The sequence below is a fragment of the Delphinus delphis genome, chromosome 14 (genome assembly GCF_949987515.2).
Source record: "Delphinus delphis chromosome 14, mDelDel1.2, whole genome shotgun sequence".
NCBI classification, from domain to species: Eukaryota; Metazoa; Chordata; class Mammalia; order Artiodactyla; family Delphinidae; genus Delphinus; species Delphinus delphis.
In genome coordinates, this window is record NC_082696.1 from 13745810 (window position 1) to 13768791 (window position 22982).

The 22982-nt window shown below is 38.1% G+C and overlaps 1 protein-coding gene across 15 annotated transcripts in view; it reads left to right on the top strand.

Moving 5' to 3' along the window:
• SYNE1 (spectrin repeat containing nuclear envelope protein 1) overlaps nt 1-22982 on the top strand; it is a 464275-nt gene that overhangs the window by 159641 nt on the left and 281652 nt on the right. For all 15 annotated transcript variants that reach the window (XM_060029753.1, XM_060029751.1, XM_060029760.1 and 12 more), the window contains 13 exons: nt 2141-2314; nt 4297-4455; nt 4755-4919; nt 6660-6794; nt 9372-9530; nt 9731-9939; nt 10589-10697; nt 12441-12605; nt 13531-13698; nt 15178-15348; nt 16364-16504; nt 20387-20547; nt 22522-22672. In XM_060029753.1, coding sequence (XP_059885736.1) covers nt 2141-2314; nt 4297-4455; nt 4755-4919; nt 6660-6794; nt 9372-9530; nt 9731-9939; nt 10589-10697; nt 12441-12605; nt 13531-13698; nt 15178-15348; nt 16364-16504; nt 20387-20547; nt 22522-22672 — 2067 coding nt within the window. The remainder of the gene's footprint in view (nt 1-2140; nt 2315-4296; nt 4456-4754; nt 4920-6659; nt 6795-9371; nt 9531-9730; nt 9940-10588; nt 10698-12440; nt 12606-13530; nt 13699-15177; nt 15349-16363; nt 16505-20386; nt 20548-22521; nt 22673-22982) is intronic.

The window sequence follows — 22982 nt, forward strand, 5'->3', positions numbered from 1 at the left end:
GCAGATCATGTTTTTATTTCTTATCGGGATCCTTCATCTAGTAACTTTGTCATGAGTTTTAAAAATGAAACTATGGAGCTGATACCAAGCATTACCTTTATTAATTTAGAAGTACTAGTAGCTGTATTTTATAGAAAGATAGACCTCCTCTGGGAGGACAGAGGACCAACTGAAAGCCATAAAACAAAGAGGGAAGCAAGGGGAGAAGAATAGGAAGAAGAAGGGGGAGGAGGACATCATATATTTAAATGAGAAAGAATTCCCAAATACCTTTTATTGAGATGTATTTGACATACGTCCACTCTAAGATTATTTATGGTATTTTTCGCTTACACAGCCACAATGCAGTGAAAATTCTCCCTCTTCATCTCACAGAGCTACCTTGGATTCAAGATAGATACATTTATGCCACTTCTGTGCAGGAAGCTCAGTGAATATCACGCACTAGCCATAAGCCTTTTCTGTTCTATTGAGGGATTTTCCTTAAGAGTTTGGAAGTTTCACTGGGATTTTTTATCTATCTGAAGTTGAATTTTATGAAGATGATACTGTGGCAAAGTCCACTTAGATTTTGTAATTAATATCTGGTAAAAGAAAAGAGTGATTATATAAGTGAATGGAAAAATTTCATCATGAAGAATTGGACAACAAAGGAAAAAATAGCAGAAAACCCTGTTAATTAGGAGAGGAAAAGTAGAAAGAGAATAGCCAATATGAAACCAGCTGTGGAGAATTAATGAAAGAGAGGAATAAGTGAGATAGATGAAAATAAGAAGAATCATGGCCATGAAAGATAAGAAAATTTTGTCCAACTGGTATATAGTAGAATGGCAATTTTAAATTCTTTCAAGCAATCAAGTTAAGATTATTTATAAAGATTGGGTACAATTTGGAGTCAACAACTTGTAACCTTCAAGCAGCCTTTAGAGCCCTGTCTTGGGCTAGCACATCTTAGCCTAGGTCGGGTTTAGTGATTTACGGAAACTTCTGAGAAAGCAAAGTACTCTTTTAGACACACGTGAGTCATCATGCTTTCTTAATTGCTGCGTTAGACGTAGCATCTTGGTACGTTTCCTGTTGTATCCAGGGAAGACTTCTAAAGCACACTGATTTTTATACATGTCAGCAGATTCTCTTTATTTTGTTCAGTAATTTTAGCTGAGCCTTGTGGCGATAGGACAGGAGCGTTCTTTAGATGATTTTCTCCTTCAGGCAGTGCATCCAAGAGCATGAGAATAATTATAATGTAAGGAAAAGAACAAAGGGTCTACTAGTGAGTACTTAATTTCCTTTCTTGGTTTCCAAAAGTAATGCTTTGGGAGAAACTCTAAATAAAATGAGGGGGACGGGAAGTTCTTGCAGGATCGTATGAGGTGCTGGATTCCGACATAAATGTGACAAGGCTGGATTCCGACATAAATGTGACTTTATGGAGATCTTCATCTCCAGGAGCTCATCATGAAGATAAAGACAATGCAGGTGTATAAACGAACAGCATTTTTTTAAAAGACAAGTAACAGATGACAGCTGGGCCAGTTCAGACTAGAGAGACATGTTCTTGCGTGAGAACCTTTGTGAATAAGTTTGTATATGACATGAGCGCTTGTCATGAGTGGGATGTTGATAGGGGAAGAGTAGCAAAGTGTGGAGCTAGGAGGAGGTTAGGAAAGCACAGGGCCTCTCTGGGAAGAATGAGTCAACACGTTTGTAAGTTTGTCTACGGTTAAGGTATCAGGTAGTAGAGTTCTTGAAAATAAAGTTGGAAGGCACAAGTTGGTCTAGATAATGTAATTCATGACTGTCTTAGGTCAGCTTCTGAGGCCAGAGGGAAGATGGGTTTCAGAGTTTATGAAGTGGAATTTGATGCCATCTGGCTCACCAACATCATTTAGATGAGCAAGTGCTATCCAGATGGATGATTTAGATGAATTTTCATGAGAAAACTCCATAGCATTTACTTGTCTCAGTGGTATAGCAGTAGTATTTTTTTTTACATCAAAATTTAATAATACACAGGAAATACTAAAGAATGTCACTGGAGCGCTGTAAGCCCAAAATGACCCTATCCTGAAGAAAACATTCCTGAGAGCTATGGTCCTTAATGGGCTTTAATGGCATTTTTGTTTTTGCAATTTTAAAGGTCAAAGACTGTTACTCTCCGCTCCTTTATGAGTCCCAGCAGCTGCTGTTACCGTTGGAAGAATTAGAAAAGCAGATGACGGTCTTTTATGACTCACTTGGGAAAATCGATGAAATGATGACAGTTCTTGAGCACGAGGCACAGTCAAGTGCTCTTTTTAAACAGAAACGTCAGGTAAGGAAAAGCCCCCTTCAGGAGATGGAGTTAATTTAATGTGTGTGTGATAAGACTGAGGTGCATATAATGATAGGAATTCAGTGACAGGACAAGAAACCTTTTTCTAGACTAGTACTGGCAACTCAAAACAAAAACACATGTCTAAAGATGAAAACCCTATCCACCATAGATAAAATAAAAATTTTATATCTCTCCCGATACTTAATATAGGTATATTATATAGATAAAATTTTACAGATAAATTTTAAATTGTATCTATTTAGCTATATAAAAAAATAAATAATTGCATTCCATTTCTAGCCAGTATCTATCATTTGTGTCTTACGAGATCTTTTCTTGCCTCTAGGACTAAAAGGCAATATCCTCATAAAATTGACCTCATAAAAATGACCATAAAATTCTGGAAATATATTTGGAGTACTAACCATTTTTCTTTGTCTTATTTTTAGTAAGCAGATCTGTATGCAGAACAGCCTCCTACTGAGTGTGCAGTTAATTCACTTATTTAGTTGGTTTATTATAAATCAACTTATGCATCAGAGGAGGGTGAAACTGATGGGTAAAAGGTTTGCCACCGTTGTCATCGAAATAGATTCATGGAAGGGAGGCAGTGTCACTTAGCAGAAAGAGCAGAGAGTATCTGACGTGAGTCAGACAGGTATTCAGATCTGATACAGCAAATTACAAAGCCTTGATTAGCTTTATTTCCTCACCTTAAAATGGGGGTGGTAGTACTAAGTCGAGAACTTCTCGTGGAGGTTACATTAGATATTCTATGATGTGACTAACCCATTAGAGCACATACTCTATAGCCGGTGGCAACTAATATTTATTATTAGTATTATTAATGGTAAGCCAAAATGATTATGCCACCAAGCCCTATTTTAATGGGTTCTCATTACATTGGATAAAAATTGTTTTTCATTTTGAAGTCACAGTGCCATTTCTTACGTTCCCAAATTGCTATTAAGTTGCCGTCAAAGAATCGTTCTATGATTAAAATTGTATTTGATATATTAATAATAATAAATATTAATAATACTTAATAAGAGTTTGCTAACATATGTTACTCTTTTATCTCCTAAATCTTCAAAAGGAAAAAGTGTATCCTTGCTCTGTTTTCCCAAAACAAAACAGAAACCTTGCTCTTAATAATTGCATCCAAGTTACCCAAACTGGTATCCAAATAACCAGTTTGAAATATTTTTTCAAAGCAATTAAGGATGTTGAAGTGCAAATGGTATAGATTCAAGTCAAAAAATGACTGCTTGCCTCGGGCTGAGCTGAATAGCTTCCATGCTGTCTAGCAAATTGCCAGGATCCTACGTTACAATCAGAGATGGAAGGGCCTGTGAGTCACCATTGCTTCTCATCTGCAAATGTGTGACAGTTGCCAAGTCTTCCCAGGCCCTTTGGTCTGCTGCCTTTTTTGTTAGGATCCGGGGTCCACCATTTTATTAATGAGGTTGATAGCTTTGGAACCTTAGGAATTCAAATGTTGTGTATTTTAGGGTACAGAATGATTTATAATCTGCTGCGTCTGACTTTCAGTAAAGTATTTATAATGTGCATTGGTATTAAATGTATTGAGTCAGATTATAACCTGTTGTGTAGATTGATTTCATAATTGTCCTTTCAATAAATTATGGGCCTGTTAGTTGGAGGAATGCAGGTACTAGGCAGATAGCAATTTTGATGCTCTGTCATCCTCCGGATGTTATTAAGATGGGCATGAAATGTAAAAAAATTCAGAAAACTCAATGTGACATTTAAATGCCTCGTGTAAAAAGCACTGACTTCAGTGATTGCTTAAAATCGTGCTCTTCTGAAAAGCAATACTTCTCTGTACTTTCGATTTCACTCACTGCTGATTAAAAGCCTAAAAGCTATATAATGCAGTTCTTATTGTTTTGTAATGGTTACTCTCTTTCTTTCTTGCCCTTTTAAATACTATTGTTGTGGGTTTCCTTTCCCTGTAGGAGCTGTTAGTTTGTCAAGAAAGCTGTAAGAAAGCCATGACCCAAGTTGAGAAAGGCAGTCATAGTGTTCAGAAGTTTGTGACTTTGAGCAACGTGCTGAAGCATTTTGATCAGACAAAGCTACAGAGAAAGATTGCAGATGGGCACGTTGCTTTTCAGGTAAGTTCTCTGCCTGCTTTAGAGATGTGAACTAGGGAAAATTCCAAGAAGGAGGACATGGAATCATCGCGTTTCATGTCTTCACTCTTGGTAAATGCTTCATCTACTGGTGTTTGGAAACCAATAATTTTACTTCTGCTTTCTCTAATATTAATTAATATTTAAGCGGGTTGATTATTCTCATCATAATGAAATGTATTCTTTCCAAGTGTTTTTTGAAAGAAACAATACTCTTTCACAAAATGATATTTTCAATAATGAGAGATCAGTATCCCATTATGATTATTTTTTCCATCAAGAATATGGTAAAGAGAACTGGAGATTGGAAGAAACATGTGGAAACCAACAGCCGCTTGATGAAGAAGTTTGAGGAGTCTCGAGCAGAGTTGGAGAAGGTGCTGAGGATCGCTCAGGAGGGCATGGAGGAAAAGGGGAATCCAGAAGACCTCCTGAAGAGACACACCGTGAGTGCATCCCGTGCGGGCCCTTGACCTAGAGGCGTGGGAAGACCATCTTGGAGGAAAAATAAGAAGAGCATAAAGATCTAATACAGAGAAGGAGAGAGAGAAAGAGAGAGACAGAGAGAGAGAGTGGGAAGAAGAAGACAGAGGATGAGGAAGTGGCGGGGGGAAAGAGGAGGAGGGAGGGGAGGGGGGAGAAATGAGTTAGGAAGGAAGAAACTTTTTACATATGAGACCCACAGAAATGGCAGCAAAAAGAACCTCAAGAGCAGTTGATGAGCTGCCTTATAATTGACCATTCTTAAGCCCCTGGGGTAGTAGAGAATCACGGGATAAATAATTCAGGCTCTCCAAACTACTAATTCATTATTTAACTGAAAAACTCTTTCATAACTAACGTATTCTTTTTAAGAGATAACTTTAGGTGGATGGCTATGTCTTTGTGCTCGTTTCATAAATCTACCGTATCACAGTATAACCATGTCATTTGAAATTCGGCAGCTGATCTACAACTTGACCCAGTATTGTGAAGCCATCTCCTTGTTAATCATACTCATTTAAATCATGTCAGTATTGCAGGTATGAGTAATCTGTTAAATGGTGTATGGAGATGATGGGCCCTCGGAGAACATATATTTTGAGTTACGTTTCCTGAAATTTCAGTGGATATTTGTATAAAACACACTCTCAAAGGACGAGTGCAATGTATTTGTGATGTGGCTGACTGGATTTAGGGTTAAGGTCTGTGACCATCCAACATCTCGTTCAAGTTTATACACCTCTACTGTGCGGTACTTTCTTTTGAATCACTGTTGTTTCAAAATACCTCTGCACACATAATCCTGAGACTTTGTGAGACTTAGTCATGTGACTTTGTGAGACTTAGTCATGTGTATTTGTGCACATGTTGTATCTGTCTGCTTGGGCTACCATCAAAAATACACAGGCTGGGTGGCTTAAGCAACAGGGATTTATTTTCTCAGTTCCGGAAACTAGAAGTCTATGATTAGGGTACTAGCCTGGCTGTGTTCTGGTGAGGATTCTTCCTTATGTGCAGATGGTCACCTTCTCACTGTGTCTTCACATGGCAGAGAGTAAGATCTTTAATGCCTCTCCTTATAAGGGCACTAATTCCTTCATGAGGGACCCATCTTCATGACCTCATCTAAACCTAATCACCTCCCCAAGGTCCCACCTTCAAATATCATTACCTTGCAGGTTAGGGCTTCGACATGTGAATTTGGTGGGACGGGATGGTGGCGGGGGGGCAACACAATTCAGTCCACAGCATGTGTGCTCGTGTGTGTGCTTGGTGTGAACACAGAAATGGCTCATAATGAACCAGCAAGGTCTGTAACACGTTGCCATTAGGGAGTGAGGAGGGATTGTGAGGATTAGTCCTGGCTTCTACTCAGCTCTTCTTTTACCAGAGAGGAACGAAAACCCTATCACTGTGGGATCAAGGTTTTAAGATCTCTCTCATTGGCTTTCTAGAATATTCTACCAAATGTGAAAACTGCAAAGATTTTTTTCTAAAACATGAAAAGCCCTAGTTGAATCAGATATGGTGATTTCTGACTCATAACTGTAGATAATTATAGTTAGTTCCTGAAAGAAAAATGGTAGTTGCCCAGAAGGTTTGAAGAGGGCAGCAGCTGGCTGTGTGACTCCTTCACTGTCTAGTGTGTGACACTGCCTTTATCTGCCCAACACTCTTGACCACTTTCCCCCTCTCCACGCCAGGAGTTTTTCAGTCAGCTGGATCAGAGGGTGCTCAACGCTTTCCTGAAAGCTTGTGACGAGCTCACCGACATTCTCCCTGAGCAGGAGCAACAGGGCCTGCAGGAAGCCGTTAGAAAGCTCCACAAACAGTGGAAGGTGAGTCAGGACAACATGGGGGTGTCGTGTGTCTTGGATGATGGGCGAGAGCGTGAGGGTGTGAAGGTTCAATTGTCAGAGAAATTTAGAAATCAGGGAAAGTTGTCATAGTTACTTTTCCCATTGAAAAAGCTGAACTTGAATAAAACAGGATAAAATATGATAGAATTTGGTTATTCCTATTTTTAAGTAGCATCAGTTTTATCATAGTACTTACGAGTATTCTTTTTCTTTTCCTGATTATTTTTGGGGGCAGGAACATCAAGGTGTTTAACTTTTTCAGCAACATTTCTTAAACTCTTCCCATCCTAGTTATGTTAGGTATGCTGCTGAAATTACAAGAAATATTTCTCATTTCAGTAGCATACCTAACATAATATCTACATTGTATATGTATATAAGTATATGTAATTGAAGTTTTCAAGGATTTTGCCATCTGGTTTAGCTTGTTATGATTTGAAACATATAAATAAAAACATTGATGTTAAGGATTCAATGATGAACAAAGCATATTCCTTTTCCCCCAAAGAGCTTAGATTCCAGTAAGGGAGATGATTAGTTGCAAAATAATAAAAGTATAATATATAATAAGTCCCCCAAAATATATTGTGTAGGCAATATATTGATGAAAGCTTTGAAAGAAAGAAGTGGGCCCACTTGGAGAGGGGAAAACAATGAGGCAGATAATTAGTTTTGAGCTAAGACCTTAAAGAAGCAACAGATCTGGGGGCGATGGGGACAAAGAAAGAAAGCCGGAGGGTGTGCCAGTGGGGACGCAGGGATCCACGGGGTTCAGCCTGACTGGAGTGTCGTGTGCGGGGCCTGTCCGTGGAAGCCGACTTGAGAATCTGCATGTCAGGGGAAGCAGCTGCAGGAGAACAGAGACCCTTTGAAGCTGTCGTCCTTGAGGCGGACTGGAGGAAGCTGCTCGAGCAGCAGGTTCACAGTGCTGCTGTGAGGGAGTATTGAGCGGTGAATCTCATATGTACTAGAGGAAGGAGTCACGGGGTTCAGAAGATAGGCAGCTGGAACACTCTCTATCAGGTCGCGTTATTGATACTTTCTGGATTTTTTTTTAAACTTTTTTTATTTTGGCTGCGTTGGGTCTTCATTGCTGCACACGGGCTTTCTCTAGTTGCGGCGAGCGGGGGCTACTCTTGGTGGTGGTGCGCGGGCTTCTCATTGCAGTGGCTTCTCTCATTGTGGAGCACGGGCTGTAGCGTGCAGGCTCAGTAGTTGTGGCTTGTGGGCTCTAGAGTGCAGGCTCAGTAGTTGTGGTGCACGGGCTTAGTTGCTCCATGGCATGTGAGATCTTCCGGGACCAGGGATCGAACCCCTGTCCCCTGCATTGGCAGGCGGATTCTTAACCACTGCGCCACCAGGGAAGTCCCTGGATTTCTTTTTTTTAATCTCATTAATGTAGACTAAAAAAATCAGTCCTTTGCATAGGAAAAACACAGTTAAAGAAATCCTTTTTTAAAAAATAACAAGGACCTACTGTATAGAACAGGGAACTATAATCAATATTTTATAATAAACTATAAGGTAAAAAAAATCTGAAAAAAAGAGATATATATGTATGTATAACTGAATCACTTTGCTGTACACCCGAAACTAACACAATGTTATAAATCAACTCTGCTTCAATAAAAATTAAAAGAAAGAAATCCCTTTTTACTTGCTCAATTTGAAAATTAAAAAAAATAAGATGTCTAAAGAAATCCAGGCTTTTTAAGATGTTTTTGCAGCCTAATATTATCATATATGTACTATGGAATAGGGACTATAATTGAAGGCTGTATTTTACTTGACATACACACACACTTTTAAGCTCTCTAGGATATAATCTGTCCTATTCTTTCCAAAGCCCTAACTCATTTTCCTCATCAGTTATCTCAGTGTTTTATTTTAAAGATAATCTTTTAAATCCATAGGAGACAGGTTGGCTAAAATTAAATTGTAGGACTGAAGGTAATGATGAAGCTTATGTTTGTATCAAAGAAGAATGTAAAAAGTTTCACGTTGTTCGCGTGCCGGCTTGCTCGTTTTCTCAGTGTATGCTCTGAGGAAAAGAAGACATGGCAGGTGGTCGGAGCTGTGGGCTGCTTAATCCTGGCTTTTTCACTGATTATGTTTCCTTGAGTTCCTTCCCTTGTGTAGTGAGTATAATATCTGTCCTTCCTACCTCACAGGGCTGTTGAGAAAATTTAAAGGGACACATGCTAGGAAGAGGGTATGTGGAATCAGTGTGTGATTTAAATTTAGATTCACGTCGAGTTTTTCTACTTAACCCTGAGCCTCAGTGGTCTAATCTTTAAAATAGGAACATTAATACCGTGTGGGGCTATTGTTAAAGTTAAGCAGAATAATCACTGTGGAAACACACAACTAACAGCAGGCTGAAAAGATTTTCTGTGGTCCTGGTACTTGGAAAAATACAAAGCACAGCAGCCCGATGGAGACAATAGGTATTAAATCATATTGCTCCTAAAGGGACTATTTCAGGTTTCCTGCCACTTCAGTTGGAAATGTACAGAAATGGTATCTTATCTTTCGGAATCGTCCCATGGCATGTAGGATCTTCAAGGAGAAGCTCCATATCATTTGCTTCACCTGAAGATCGAGGTGGAGAAGAACATGTTTTTAGCGTCTGTAGAAGAATGCAGAGCTGAGCTGGACCGAGAGACCAAGCTGGTGCCCCAGGAAGGCAGCGAAAAGATCATCAAAGAGCACAGGGTACGTCCCGCACACCTGAGTGCAGCCCCTCGAAGTCACAATGTTCCTTCAAGCATAGACCTGATACTTTCATTTGAGTCTGAAAACACTCAATAGCTTAATTACTTTATACTGCTAGACTAGATGAGTATCTGCTACGAAAATTTGAAAGTCTTGTGTGGATTCTCACAGGGATTATAAAAACGTTTATTGCTCATTAGATCTTCTTCAGTGACAAGGGTCCTCATCATCTCTGTGAGAAAAGGTTACAGCTTATTGAAGACCTGTGTCTGAAACTCCCAGTCCGGGACGCTGTACGGAACACGCCTGAGACCTGTCACGTGACACTCAAGGAGCTCAGAGCTGCCATTGACAGCACCTACGCGAAGCTGGTGGAAGACCCAGACAAGTGGAAGGACTACACCAGCAGGTAGTCTTGGGGTTGTTCCCAGAGAAGGATGTAGTCTTTCCTAATTCCGTTAATTCAAACATCTTTGCAAAACAAGCCATGATGTATGTTTCATCTCACGCAAGAAAGATAATCAGATGGTACAATTGTGTTCATGCTGATACAGAAATGCCTCATTTAATTTAAAGAATGAGTTTCAGTCAGAAACAGGGTGAAGCACTTTACTTCCAAGTGTCCCAGATGTTGCCTCTTTGAAGCAAAATTAGGCAATCCCTTTCTCCCCGATTTCCTCACGTCCCTCAAAAGGGACATCTGCCTCTTTGGGTTTCTGTCTCACTCAGGTGGAGACACGTAAGGCCAGACCTCAGGTGGTACCTTCCCCACTCGCAGGTGCCCAGGCTCTAGGACACACCCTCCTCCACCGCCGAGGTCCATCCGCTCTGCCTTCTCGTTCCTTCAAGTGCCTGAGCACAGGGGCAGCCATTCCTGTGGAAGGGACCATTGCCGGGAAATTTGTTAATCAGTTTGCTAATCAATCGAATGAAATCTGTTAACCAATTTTCTGATCAGTTGATTGTTAAATTTCCATAAATAAATTCAAAATAGAAAATGTATTCTAACCATGGGGATATTTTCTCCCTTTAATAAGAAAATACCTGTGTTATTTCAGAATTTCTGAGTTCTCCTCTTGGATATCTGCAAAGGAGACCCAGTTGAAGGGGATTAAGAACAAGGCCATCGATACTGCCAACAACGGAGAGGTTAAACGTGCTGTAGAGGTAAGTTCTGGGCCATTTTTTGTTATTAGAAAATATCCATGAATAAAAAAATAATGATAACAGTCTAACTGACGTTTTCTTTCTATGAAGAAATTAACTTCCTGAAAATTGTCTTAAAATAAGTTTTCTCCTGGTACTGTGGAGAACTGCAGGGGTTTTTTCTATGGAATCATGTTAGCTTTGAGATTTAGTCATGCTCAGTGGTGCCTCTAATGCATCGTTAGCTAATGGGGAACCCTGAGAGGAAAATTGCACGCATGGGTGTACAACACAGCAGAGATTTAAGGACTGTCCTAGAAAACAAGAACCCTAGAGGTTTTTATACATTTTCAGCTACTCAAAAGACAGGTTATAGAAAATCAGGGAATTGGGCAAGGTCTCTAAGCATCATTTCTATGTCACTTTCAGCCTGGATTGGGTCAGCCTCTGTGAGCATGAGTACCGCCTGATAAACCCAGCCAGGGCAGCAGAACCTCAGGCCTGATAAACCCAGCCAGGGCAGCAGAACCTCAGGCCCGAACCCAGCCAGGGCAGCAGAACCTCAGGCCTGATAAACCCAGCCGGGGCAGCAGAACCTCAGGCCCGAACCCAGCCAGGGCAGCAGAACCTCAGGCCTGAACCCAGTTTGCATTCTGTGAATGGCACACAGCAATCCTCTCCCTCTTGGGTTGGCTCTTGGTTTTGTAGACACATGCTATGGTGAACATTCTTTATCTTTCAGCATTTTGCACCCTTGCAAGTCACAGAGTTGCTGTTAATGAGAATTTATTTCCTTTCTATTCCTATCCTCTGATTTCCATTTTTTCCTGTTAAATTTATAATCCCCTTAAATGCTAACGGTACTCAACGATATCATGCTACACCTGTAGAAGCATATTTATGTTTGCTATTGGTTGCTGTTATAGAACCAAAACAATTCACATCTTAGAACGAAGAAATCACTTGCTTCTAAAACCAACCATTTTCCTCCATATGCATCTGCCCTGTAAGACCCTCTTGTAGCAGTTGGAGGCCCACAGCTCTCATCTACCCAAAGCTGGTGTAGGAGGGAGAGGCTGCCCCAGTCACCATTGCCCTGGTCCCTAGACCTACAAGGGCTGCGGCCCGGAGTCTTTCTGGCATCGTCTTGGCCAGTCAGCTCTCCCTTCCTGGATTACAGCTGAGCTCCTGTCTGTGCTTCTTTCTGTCTAGGGTATTAACTTCCAAAAATTAACCACAATGAGGCATAAAATATGAGTTAATGAAGTTAAAATAAATCTTTAGGGCATCTATTATAATATTCAACAAGTAAATTCTTCAACAAGAGAAATCCACTAATTTAAAAAAGGACTCTTTCTTTTTTTTTTTTCTTCAAAAAAATACTACGTTCCTTCCAGCTCACAGAAAATAAGGTGACAAAGTATATAATTCCCAATTTCACATATTCTTCTACAGTACTTTTAGAAGCATCTTTGTTGTGATCAAGGAAATATATAGACATCTAATTTTGGAGGTAATTTTTTGGCACAGAGAGTACTGATTTTACACATTGGGTATTGGAGTTGGGGAAACATTTCTTTCTAGCACTTGTAAACTTTGTTAAAGATGTGACCAAAAAGTGAAATAAGCAGGCATTCCCTTGGTGAGTGAATGCCTGGCTCTCCTACCTCCACCTGACAAACCTTCTTAGGTTGAGTACTTTCTTGCTGGAAAGTTATGATTCACAGTTGTATTTTGTACATCAAAGGTGTTCTTTCATTCCAGGAGATCAGAAATGGTGTTACCAAAAAAGGCGAGACTCTCAGCTGGCTGAAATCCAGGCTTAAAATTTTGATTGAAGTCTCTTCTGAGAATGAAGCCCAAAAGCAAGGAGACGAGCTGGCAAAATTATCTAGTTCCTTCAAGGCTCTTGGGACTTTGCTGTCGGAGGTAAAGCATTTACTCATCCTCTAAATGGACAGCTCGGGGTGAAGAATCTGGAAGGTTCCTTTGGGTTGCAGTTTAACAAGTAATTTTATAAAGAATGTGTAGTTTAAACAGAATAGCTCAGATACTTATGCATATGAAGATTGGTGGGGAAGATGGGCAGGATGTTTGCTTTATGGTCTGTGACGTTATTGGATGTTAGTTCAGGTTAACTATCTATATTTAAAGTACAAAGCTTATAGATCCACACTTTGAGTCTTACTAAAAGCATTCTTTCATGGTCAGTTTAAGGTTAAGAGCCCAGGCTTGAGAGTCAAACGATCCCAGTTCCAGAGCTTAACTCTGATACCCCATTTCCTACGTAACCATGAGCTTGTCATTTAACATCTCTGGACCTTGATTTATGTACTTGTAAAACAGGGCTAAAAATACTTACCCAGAAGGTGGTGTCAAGAATTGAATGCAATGATGTATGTAAAGCACTTAGTACAGTGCCTGGAACATAGTAAATAACTGATAGCTAGTAATAATAAAATATTCATGTTGAGTCAGCAGGCCAGTAAAGTCTCTTTCGGGCAAGATCTACTCATTTTAAACTTGATATACATTTCAATGTTTATAGTCCTTTGTAGATTATACAAACCCATCTACTCCATTTCTAGTAGGGCCACGTCTACCCTTGAAAGAATATTTTTACTGACCAGGTTATCTTACGAATCTGATGAGTTTGTACATGGGAAGATAATGTAAGAATGTAAAGTATAATAAATAGTTATCAGGATTTCTTGAAATCATTTATAAACTAGCATGGAAAAATGATCACTTGGAGGACAAAGTTCCCTGATTCTGAAAGATCTGAAATTCTCTACAGAAAATTAGATGTCCCTAATCTAACAGTTTGATCGATTGATTTTTCATGAAAATCTAGGTTGAAAAGATGTTAAGCAACTTTGGAGACTGTGTCCGGTACAAAGAAATAGTCAAGAGTTCCCTTGAAGAGTTAATGACTGGCTCTAAGGAAGTCCAGGAAGAAGCTGAGAAGATCTTGGACACTGAAAATTTGTTTGAAGCACAGCAACTACTCTTTCATCACCAGGTAGGATGCCTGTTTACTTCAGTGCATTTATGCAAAGTTGTTTAGTTACTGAGAACCAGAGAGATGGAGAGTAAGTCTATCCACTGACTGGAGGGGGGAAGATGGGGAGCTTGGGAGGCAACGCAGATGAATAGTTAAAAAAAACTTGGCACTTCTGTCCGCTCTGTTAAACACCAAATATTTTAGAACATCTTGCAAGATAAATTCTCAGCCAGAGCGATTTGATGATACCAAAAAGTTGGAGGAATATTGTGGAAGAAAAGTTGATTTTGCTATGAAAACCTTCATAAAATTGTCCTTTGCTAAATTGTCCTTTTCATAACAGAGAAGGAAAGCATAAACAAACTATTTCATATTTGAGATCGCTGTTCTTTTATTATGTTGCAATCTTTGCTCTTCAATTTACAACTTTGAACACATCCTGGTTTGGGAAATTATAAATTAACATGTACCAGTCCTTTCTGAAGAGTGTGCTCCTACAAAGGATTAGAACCGGAACTAAAGAAATTCTGGTACATATATTGATAATTAACAGTTTTAATCAGCTTTACTTGTCAAACTCAACATAAGTGGAAGTATGATTTTCAAATTAATCTAATGACAGAATTTTAGCTAACTTAATATGTAAGAAAATGTTAGCTAATTTTATATGTAATAATATATCAAAATGGAAGTTGCATTAAAAGTATATACAAAACAGCAGCCTTTAGGTTTTATAGATTTACTTAGTAATTATAAAAAGGCTGTGAGTCCAAAAGAAAATAATGCTTAGTGTTATATTGTTCTCAATCACTGTAAGTGTTGTTTGGGTTTCAGTTTACTTTAAATCAGAGAAATATGAGATTATAGATATTTACATTAATATTTAAAAACTCTTCACATTTCTTGGACCAGGTGCTTGGCTATATGGGTGTGTTTACTTTGTGAAGATTCATAAGCTGTGTTTTGAGATTTGTGTACCATTCTGTGTGTACATTATACTTCAATAAAAAGTTTATTTTAAAACATATCTTTCCCCAAATATCTCAGACTATTAATCATTCTGAATATACCCTGGAATTAAATCTCTTCATATTAGCATTTTTACAGCATGGATGATTTTAAAAAATTGGAGTTGGGACAGAATATAGTTCTTTAAGGAGAATTATGTCAAATGAATAGTTCTGCCAAATTCCATCTGTAGTATTGCATGAAATATTAAATGTTATCTAAATTAGCACACAATTAAAACACTCTGGCGAAATTAATTATGCTGTTTCCCATTAAAAACATAAAATATTTATAAATGATGCCCATCTTTGATTACTATAGAGCCTTCATTACCATCTTAACTATTCATCCTAAGTTTAAAATGCAGTTTGGGCCCCTGCTGCGGGAGATTGTACCTTTCCGTAACTATTAAAGTGTGGGTGTTTATGTCCCTGCCTGGGTGCTTAGACAGTTAATATTTCTATCCATCTGTTGAACAAATGCTTCCAGCAAAAGACAAAGAGGATCAATGCAAAGAAGAGGGATGTGCAGCAGCAGATCGCACAGGCTCGGCAGGGAGAAGGTGGGCTGCCTGGCCGAGTCCAAGAGGAGCTGCAGAAGCTAGAGAGCACCCTGGACAACGTGGAGCACAGCCGGGAGAAGCAGGAGCGCCGCATCCAGGTAGGAGACCGGAAGTTACGTCATGGCCTGTATTAACTTCTGGGTCACAGGTTACACATGTCCTACTAGCAGGAGCAAAGGTTTATTGTTCCCGCCTCTGAGGCACCCGCATTCCATTAAACACTTACATGAGTTATCTCTTTGAATCACAGCATCAGCCTTGTGAGATAGGTACTGTAATTAGCACATTTTCCAAGTGTGGATGCTTAAAAACAAAGGGAGGATTTTCCCTGAAATCACAGAGCAGTGATCAATTGTAAAGCCAGGATTTTTTTTTTTTTTTTTTTTTGCGGTACGCGGGCCTCTCACTGTTGCGGCCCCTCCCGTTGCAGAGCACAGGCTCCGGACGCGCAGGCTCAGCAGCCATGGCTCACGGGCCCAGCCACTCCGCGGCATGTGGGATCCTCCCGGACCGGGGCACGAACCCGTGTCCCCTGCATCGGCAGGCAGACCCTCAACCACTGCGCCACCAGGGAAGTCCCGTAAAGCCAGGATTTTTAATCCACACTTGTCTGAATCCAGAAATTGATGTTGGATTATTTCACTTTTCTGGACAGTTCAGCAGTCACACCTTTATGGTTTATTGTGTCCTTAACACATTAACTTAAAAAAGTTCTTGGATTTTTTATTTCCCCCTGCTTACCGCCTGCTGCACTTCCTTCTCTCTCTCTCTTTCATCCTTCCTTTTTTTTTTTTGAGAGACATTGGGAGGGTTTCTTTCTTTTGTCCCTTATCTACAGTTAAGTAATATCCTAAGATTCTTAGGACTTTACAGAAGATAAAAAAGACTCAGACTCTTAGGCCATACATCCTCTTTTGCTAGATGAATTGAGAGTCAAAAGGGGAATTCTTATAGAAGACATTAAAATCATTTTTATTCTGTGTAATTGTTTGGCATTTGAACTGAAAGTTAACTGGAAGTTAATAGCCTGACAAGTGAATGGAAATGTGACAGTATTTTGTGATACATTCTGATAGTTCATAACATCATATGTTATTTATTTTTTCTAATTAGGTCACATTAAGAAAATGGGAGAGATTTGAAACAAACAAAGAGACAGTGGTCAGATACCTTTTTCAAACAGGTTCCAGCCACGAGCGCTTCTTGAGTTTTAGCAGTTTGGAAAGCTTATCTTCAGAATTGGAACAGACAAAGGTATATTGGCAAGACCACATAGTCCCTTGGTACCCATTATTCCCAAGAAAAACTGTGTTTCATTTCATTACTTATTATAATTATTTAATCAATTTTTATTGTTCACTTATGATTCACTCTTCAACACATTGGTCAGGTTGCTCTGGGGAATGAAAATATAAATAAGATTGAAACATCAAGATGTTTTCATTAAAGTGGGAAATAGTTTCCTAATAGATGGATAAATTTCTAAAACATCTTTCTGAAGTCAGTGATATTTTGAACTGAAACTCGAAGGGCAGGTAAGACATAGAAAAGCAGAGTTTGGGGCAGAAAACCAGCATTCCTGTAATGGGAAACGCCATGAAGTATAAAAGTGTGAGAAATGGGGATTCTCTGCTATAAAGCGGAAAAGGGGAGTGAAGTTGTAAAGGAAAGTTGGGCCACATCACAAAGACTCTTGAAGGCCTAAAGCGTTACTCTCTAGGCTACGTGGAACCATTAGAGGTTTGTAAGAAGGAGGGTCACATGAGCAGAGCTGTCCTTTAGGGAGATGAGTTTCTTAAGCAGGTGTAGAACATTGAAAGCATAGAAGTCTGGAGTCATGGGTTCTAGTTATAAAGTTATTGCATGCGTACATGAATAGGAACATGAATTAGGGTAATGGAGATGGCAATGGTGATATGGCAATGGTGATTGGGACAGATGTAAAAGAGACAAAGGGAAGGAAAAAAGCATGATACCCAAGGTTCTGAGCCTGACGGAGACAATGGGAGCGAGACAGGAAATTGGAGTAGCTGTTAATGGGGGAAGATGAACAACTGCGTTTTGAACATATTGAGTTTGATGTCCAGTGGGACATCCAAGAGATAATATTTAGTAGGTGTGCTTGGTAAGCTCAGCCCTGTAAGCTCAAACACCTTGGACACTCAGAGCAGACCAGTAAATTTGTGCGAATCATTTAGAGTTGTACAGGCCCCTTTGGTTCCTATTGCATATGTTTTGGGTTTATAGAAAGACTGAATTAGTGTAGAAATGTGTTTGTCAATGTATAAGAAAGAACATTCTTACATCCATCCTTTCATAACCTTTAGCAAGGAAACCCCTGTGCTTCTGTTTTCTCACCAGTAGAAGGCTTCTGTGTCTCTTGTACTGTAAATTTGTCACTACTTCTCCTGTTATTAACTCACTGAGGAGTTTGAAGTTTTATAAGGCCACAGAATCTTTCAATTCTGTATGATTTTCATCAGCCATTTAAATAGAAATTAGTTATTTTTAATTTTAATTATTTTACATATTAAAAATGTATCAGGTATCTTTTATAAATACAAACACATACATTGTGTGAATTAACACATGGGTGTTCCCCCTGGGTATCATCCAGAGTTTCTGATACCCTGCAGCTCCAACTGCTTTGAATTGGTTTGCCAGCTATAGATGAAACAAATGTGGTCTTTTTGTCTTATTTTTAAAATTCTCCTTAGCCAATAACCTTGCATACTTTGGGATTGATTTAATGATGTGAGCTAACAATTATTGAACATACCCTATTTGCTGATCTAATCATTTGATGTTTATCATCTTCTTTAATCACCAAAATAATCCTTAGAGATTATTAATTAATTAATTATTAATCCTTAGAGATTATTACCGTTATTAATCATGTGGTATAAATGAGGAAATATAAGGTACAAAGTTGTTACTGAATTTATCCAAGGTCTCAGGATTACTAACTGGTGAAGTTGGGATGCAAACCCAAGAGGTCTGAGTCTAGAGCTCATAACCTCAGCCTCCATATTATATTTTCATGAAAAAACTGAGTTACTTCACTAATTGTTGATATACACTGCTGCACAAGCATACGTCATCTGGAATAATTGTTCTCTGTTTCTCTGCTTCCTTGACATTGTTAATATAGCCTTCATGCCTGTTGTAACCCTTGAGTAGTTGTGCTGAGGAACTTGAGGGCTTTCTGTCTGCCAGTGTGTGTTTATAGCAATATCATGTTTAATCTTCACAGTATGCCTTTACTGGTGAGATGAAAATTCAGAGAGTGGTGTGACTCAAGGTCCCACAGCTAGTTTGTGTGTGAAGGTCAGAGCCAAGTTTCAACTCTAGACCTGTCTGATGCCACAGTCCATTCTTTGCAGCTGCACCCTGCTGCCACTCATATGTCTTCTTAGGACATAGAGATAAAGCCTTACAACATTATTCTAGTTTTGTTTTATTTGGTTTTTATCAACGTCATTCTGTTCTTCGGATTCCTCTGCATTGTGCTTTCCCCATACGTAGCTCCCACAGAAGGCTCTCAGTTGAATGTATATAAGCGTTTTCAAACATTACTTTCTCCATGTGTTTTCCTGGGTTCAGGGAAACGCTAGGGGGAAAAAACACTTTTATGCTTCTTATTTTATTCATGGGGTTCTGCTGTGATGCACAGATTTCACAATTGAATCTACAATGACAGTAAGTTCACATATAGTGATAGCAGATGCTTCTAACCACAGAATTTAATGTTGTGACATTAGTACGTACTGTATTTTAGGATATTATAAATCTCTCAACCATAAGGAAGATGTACTTACTCATTTTTATTCTTTCAAATTGCAGGGTACTTCTCTGACGTAATGTTGATCTTTCTATGAGGACATTAAATCTTTCAAACATGAAGATGAAGTAGTATTATGTAGTAACTATCTTATATGGTGTTAGGTAGTGGTTTTGAGAGATGCTCTGTAGGAAAAGGTGGCTATCAGGAGTCTGACTTTTAGAAATTATTTACACTACTTATTTAGGAGAGAGCAGTTTAGGATCAAAATTTGAAGCTCCTCTGATATAATCCAGGAGAAGAAATGAGACCCTAAGTTACTTCTTTTCCACTCAGGATTGTCTCTGGGTTTACCTTTTCTAATTCAGTATTCAATATATTTACCTGACAAAGTTGAGATAACTAAAATTTACCAGTGCCTCAAATATATGAAATTAATTTTTGAATTAAGGTGATTCACTATTATTGAAAATCAGTGTGTGAACTTTATAAACCATTTTATCCTCAATTTTATGTGAAGGTAGTAAAAAAAAAAAATGATGATAGGTATGCCAGAGTGCCGGGCACTTAAAAATGAAATTGCTCATGAAATGTTAACAGTAAACTTTTGAGAAAAGTATTACTATCTGCGTTTTATGTGAAAGAGCCTGAAAAGTAATTTGCCAAAGACGAACAACTGGTAATTAGCAAATCAGGAACCCTAGTCCAGGTTTGAGTAGTTCAAAACTTATCTTCTTTCCCTCGTGTTGTATATGGATATATAGTAAACAAGATTTAACAGCATTAAGATCAGTTTATAGCTCTTTTCAGAGAACTAGTTAACAAAATGTTTTTTTAAAGATCAGTGATACTCTGTGTTGACTAAGATATCCTTCAATTAAATAAACAAGTATTTATATTCACTGGCCTAGAAATCTGTTATCTTTATGACTGAAAAAAAAAATCACTAATGATCATTGCCCAACTGGCCTGTAATAAACTAACATATGTGTAGACAAGTTAATTACTATAATGTGGCTCAGAATTCTAAACAGAAAACCCAAACCGGGAGACAATGGAGTACACATTTTTTTGAGAATTGTTGGATAACTATGAAAGTAGTTCTCCAACTATGAAGGTCTGGTTGTGGTTTCACTTATATAAAATGAAAATAATTTAACAAAGTGTCTATTTTGGCCATAATGAAAAAAAGTCTGTTTTATTGCTAAGAATATTATATGCCAACATTCTTATATGTTTGAATCTATCTATTTATCTATCCATCTATTCTGGGGGGAGACTACAGTATGTGCAGTTTATCTGAGAGCAGAGTTTAATAGAAGATGCTGTTCTAACAATTAAAATATCTTTTTTAGGAGTTTTCTAAGCGAACAGAAGGTATTGCAGTCCAGGCTGAGAATCTTGTGAAGGAAGCTTCAGAGATCCCACTTGGGCCCAAGAATAAGAAGCTGCTTCAACGGCAGGCCAAGTCAATCCAAGAGCAAGTCAAAAAATTAGAAGACACACTTGAAGAAGAGTATGTGCTTGACAAGTCCTAAACTTTCTTCTCTGAGATAAAGTTTCATACACTCTTTCCTGTATATTGTATTCAAAACCTTCTTTTAAAATCTCCAAGTGTCCGTGTATTTCAGCATGTGTTGAGGAAGCAACTTACAATTCAAAAGAAAATATCACCAATAGAGAATCCAACATCTGTAACAGAGCAGAAAAATATAAGTGATGTGGTTTTTGCATCGTAAACTGATTCTTTTCATGAGAAAGCCATATCTATAAAATTTCAGTGGCCTTTGTACACTGGAGAAGGGAATCTCAAAAAAGAACCAATATTTAAGATAATTTTTTTACTGTATTATTCTGCTGTCACCTGTTAGAGGGAAGGGTAGATTTTTGGTTGTGTAGATTCTAGGCCTAAATACATATGGCATAGACCAGGCATCTTCAACTCCAAGAAGCTCACAGAGCTTGCTTACAGTGCCTCAATGTTCAAATTGTCACTGATTGTATACTATTTCCAAAAATTAATTTCAAAAATCTATTTTATTTTTAAACATTTAGTGTTTAAATATCTAAAAAGAAAGAAAATAGTTTGGCCTATGGTATCCTGTTATGTACAAGATAGACACACAAAAATTTGGAGGGGATAAACATATGACCAATGTTCCTCAAAATAATATGGCTGAATGGTTCTATTTTAAAGGTTATTTAGTGGCAAATCACCCACATGTATTGTTTTTAAGGTATAGGACATAATTTCTAGATGAGTATTAAAATGGAAAATTTGTTTTTAATACTATTAACACCTTATAATTAATGTTGTACCTGTGTCTAAACTTTAAAATTTATTAAATAATTTATTTAAAGTAAATTGTGACTTAAACCTTTAAATATTATCTATCAAGGTAGAAATAGTAAAACTTAGAGTTTATTAGAAAGGAAGTTACTTCCATTAGAAATATCCACTTGAATCTTTATTTCATTAAAAGAATTGAAATATAATAGAGCTTGAATTAACTGCACTGATGAGAGCATAGACTCATCCAGGGTATACATTTGAGGCTGCAGTATTATTGAATTTGACAATCAATGATGCCATTGTATTTTCCTTGATGTCTTCAAGTGCCTTTTGGTAAACAGGGAAATTCCTTCTTTTTTTTTAACCCAAGGACTTAACAGTTCAATGATATACTCTTAGTTTCCCAGTCTTTTTCTAAACTGAAAGCCATAATCACCTAGTTATATATGCATAACTATCCCACGGCTATATGTGCATAACTAATACAAACTGGGAACCTATAATTGAAATTTTATTCACTAGATTTATTACAAATAAGTCCCAAGTTGTCTAAAAGCAGTTAGGGTGCTCATGTACAAGAATTTATAAAGTCTTTTAGAATCAAGATCATACAGACATCTAAGAATAGCTGAAATTGTTATAGATAATAGATTGCAGCCTCCACTCTAATAACAGAAACAGTTCCTGCACGGCAGCATGGGATTCAGATTACAAGCTTTATCTTGCTTCATAAAGATGTATTTTATAAAGATCTCTGAGTATAAAGCATCACTGCAGTATCTCTCCTCTAAGAGCCAAAGGGCCACGTTGACAAAAGTAGGACTGTTAGAAAAACTGTGTGCACTGGAATCTAGGTGAGAAGTTTACTAAAATAAGTCTGGCAACTACTGTTCGCATGCACAGTTTAACAAGATTATGCCTGGATTCAAACCCTTTGGACCCAGCAATATTTTGTTCAAAGCACAGTTCCATCCATAACATAGCTTAGTGCTACCTCATTCTCAGAAGAGACAGGAATACTTGAGGACTGACTAACTCAGATCAAATGTGCATTTTTTTCCCCCTGTTCTAATAGTTTCAGCTTTGATGTGGTCACAGATGTCTTCACTATCTTTTCACCTGGTGATTTAAAGGAAAATGTATTGTTTTTCTCTATTAAGATACTGCATTTTATTTACTTAATTTGGTTAATTTTAGTATTAAAACCATGGAAATGGTGAAAAACAAGTGGAATCATTTTGGCACTAATTTTGAGACCCTGTCCGTCTGGATAACTGAGAAAGAAAAAGAACTCAATGACTTGGAAACTTCGTCATCTGCCATGGACACACAAATCAACCAAATTAAGGTGACCTGCTCACAAGTTACATTTATAATCCATGTCTAGGTTTTAAGAGCACCTTTCTTACATTTCATCAAATGCTGTTTGTCCCCAGAACAAATCTGTCATTGCTATGTGACTCTATTAAAATTAACTTCACACAAAATGCTGAGCTAAAAGGTCTTGAGTGACACTGGGCAACACTTAACAGATGGAATTATGTATTAATATTGTCTGGCTTATGCATTCAAAGTCATTATTGTGTGCAATATCATTAAAATGTTTTTATGGTTACATTATTCTTTTCCTTGATTTTGAATTAACCCCATTAGAGTGC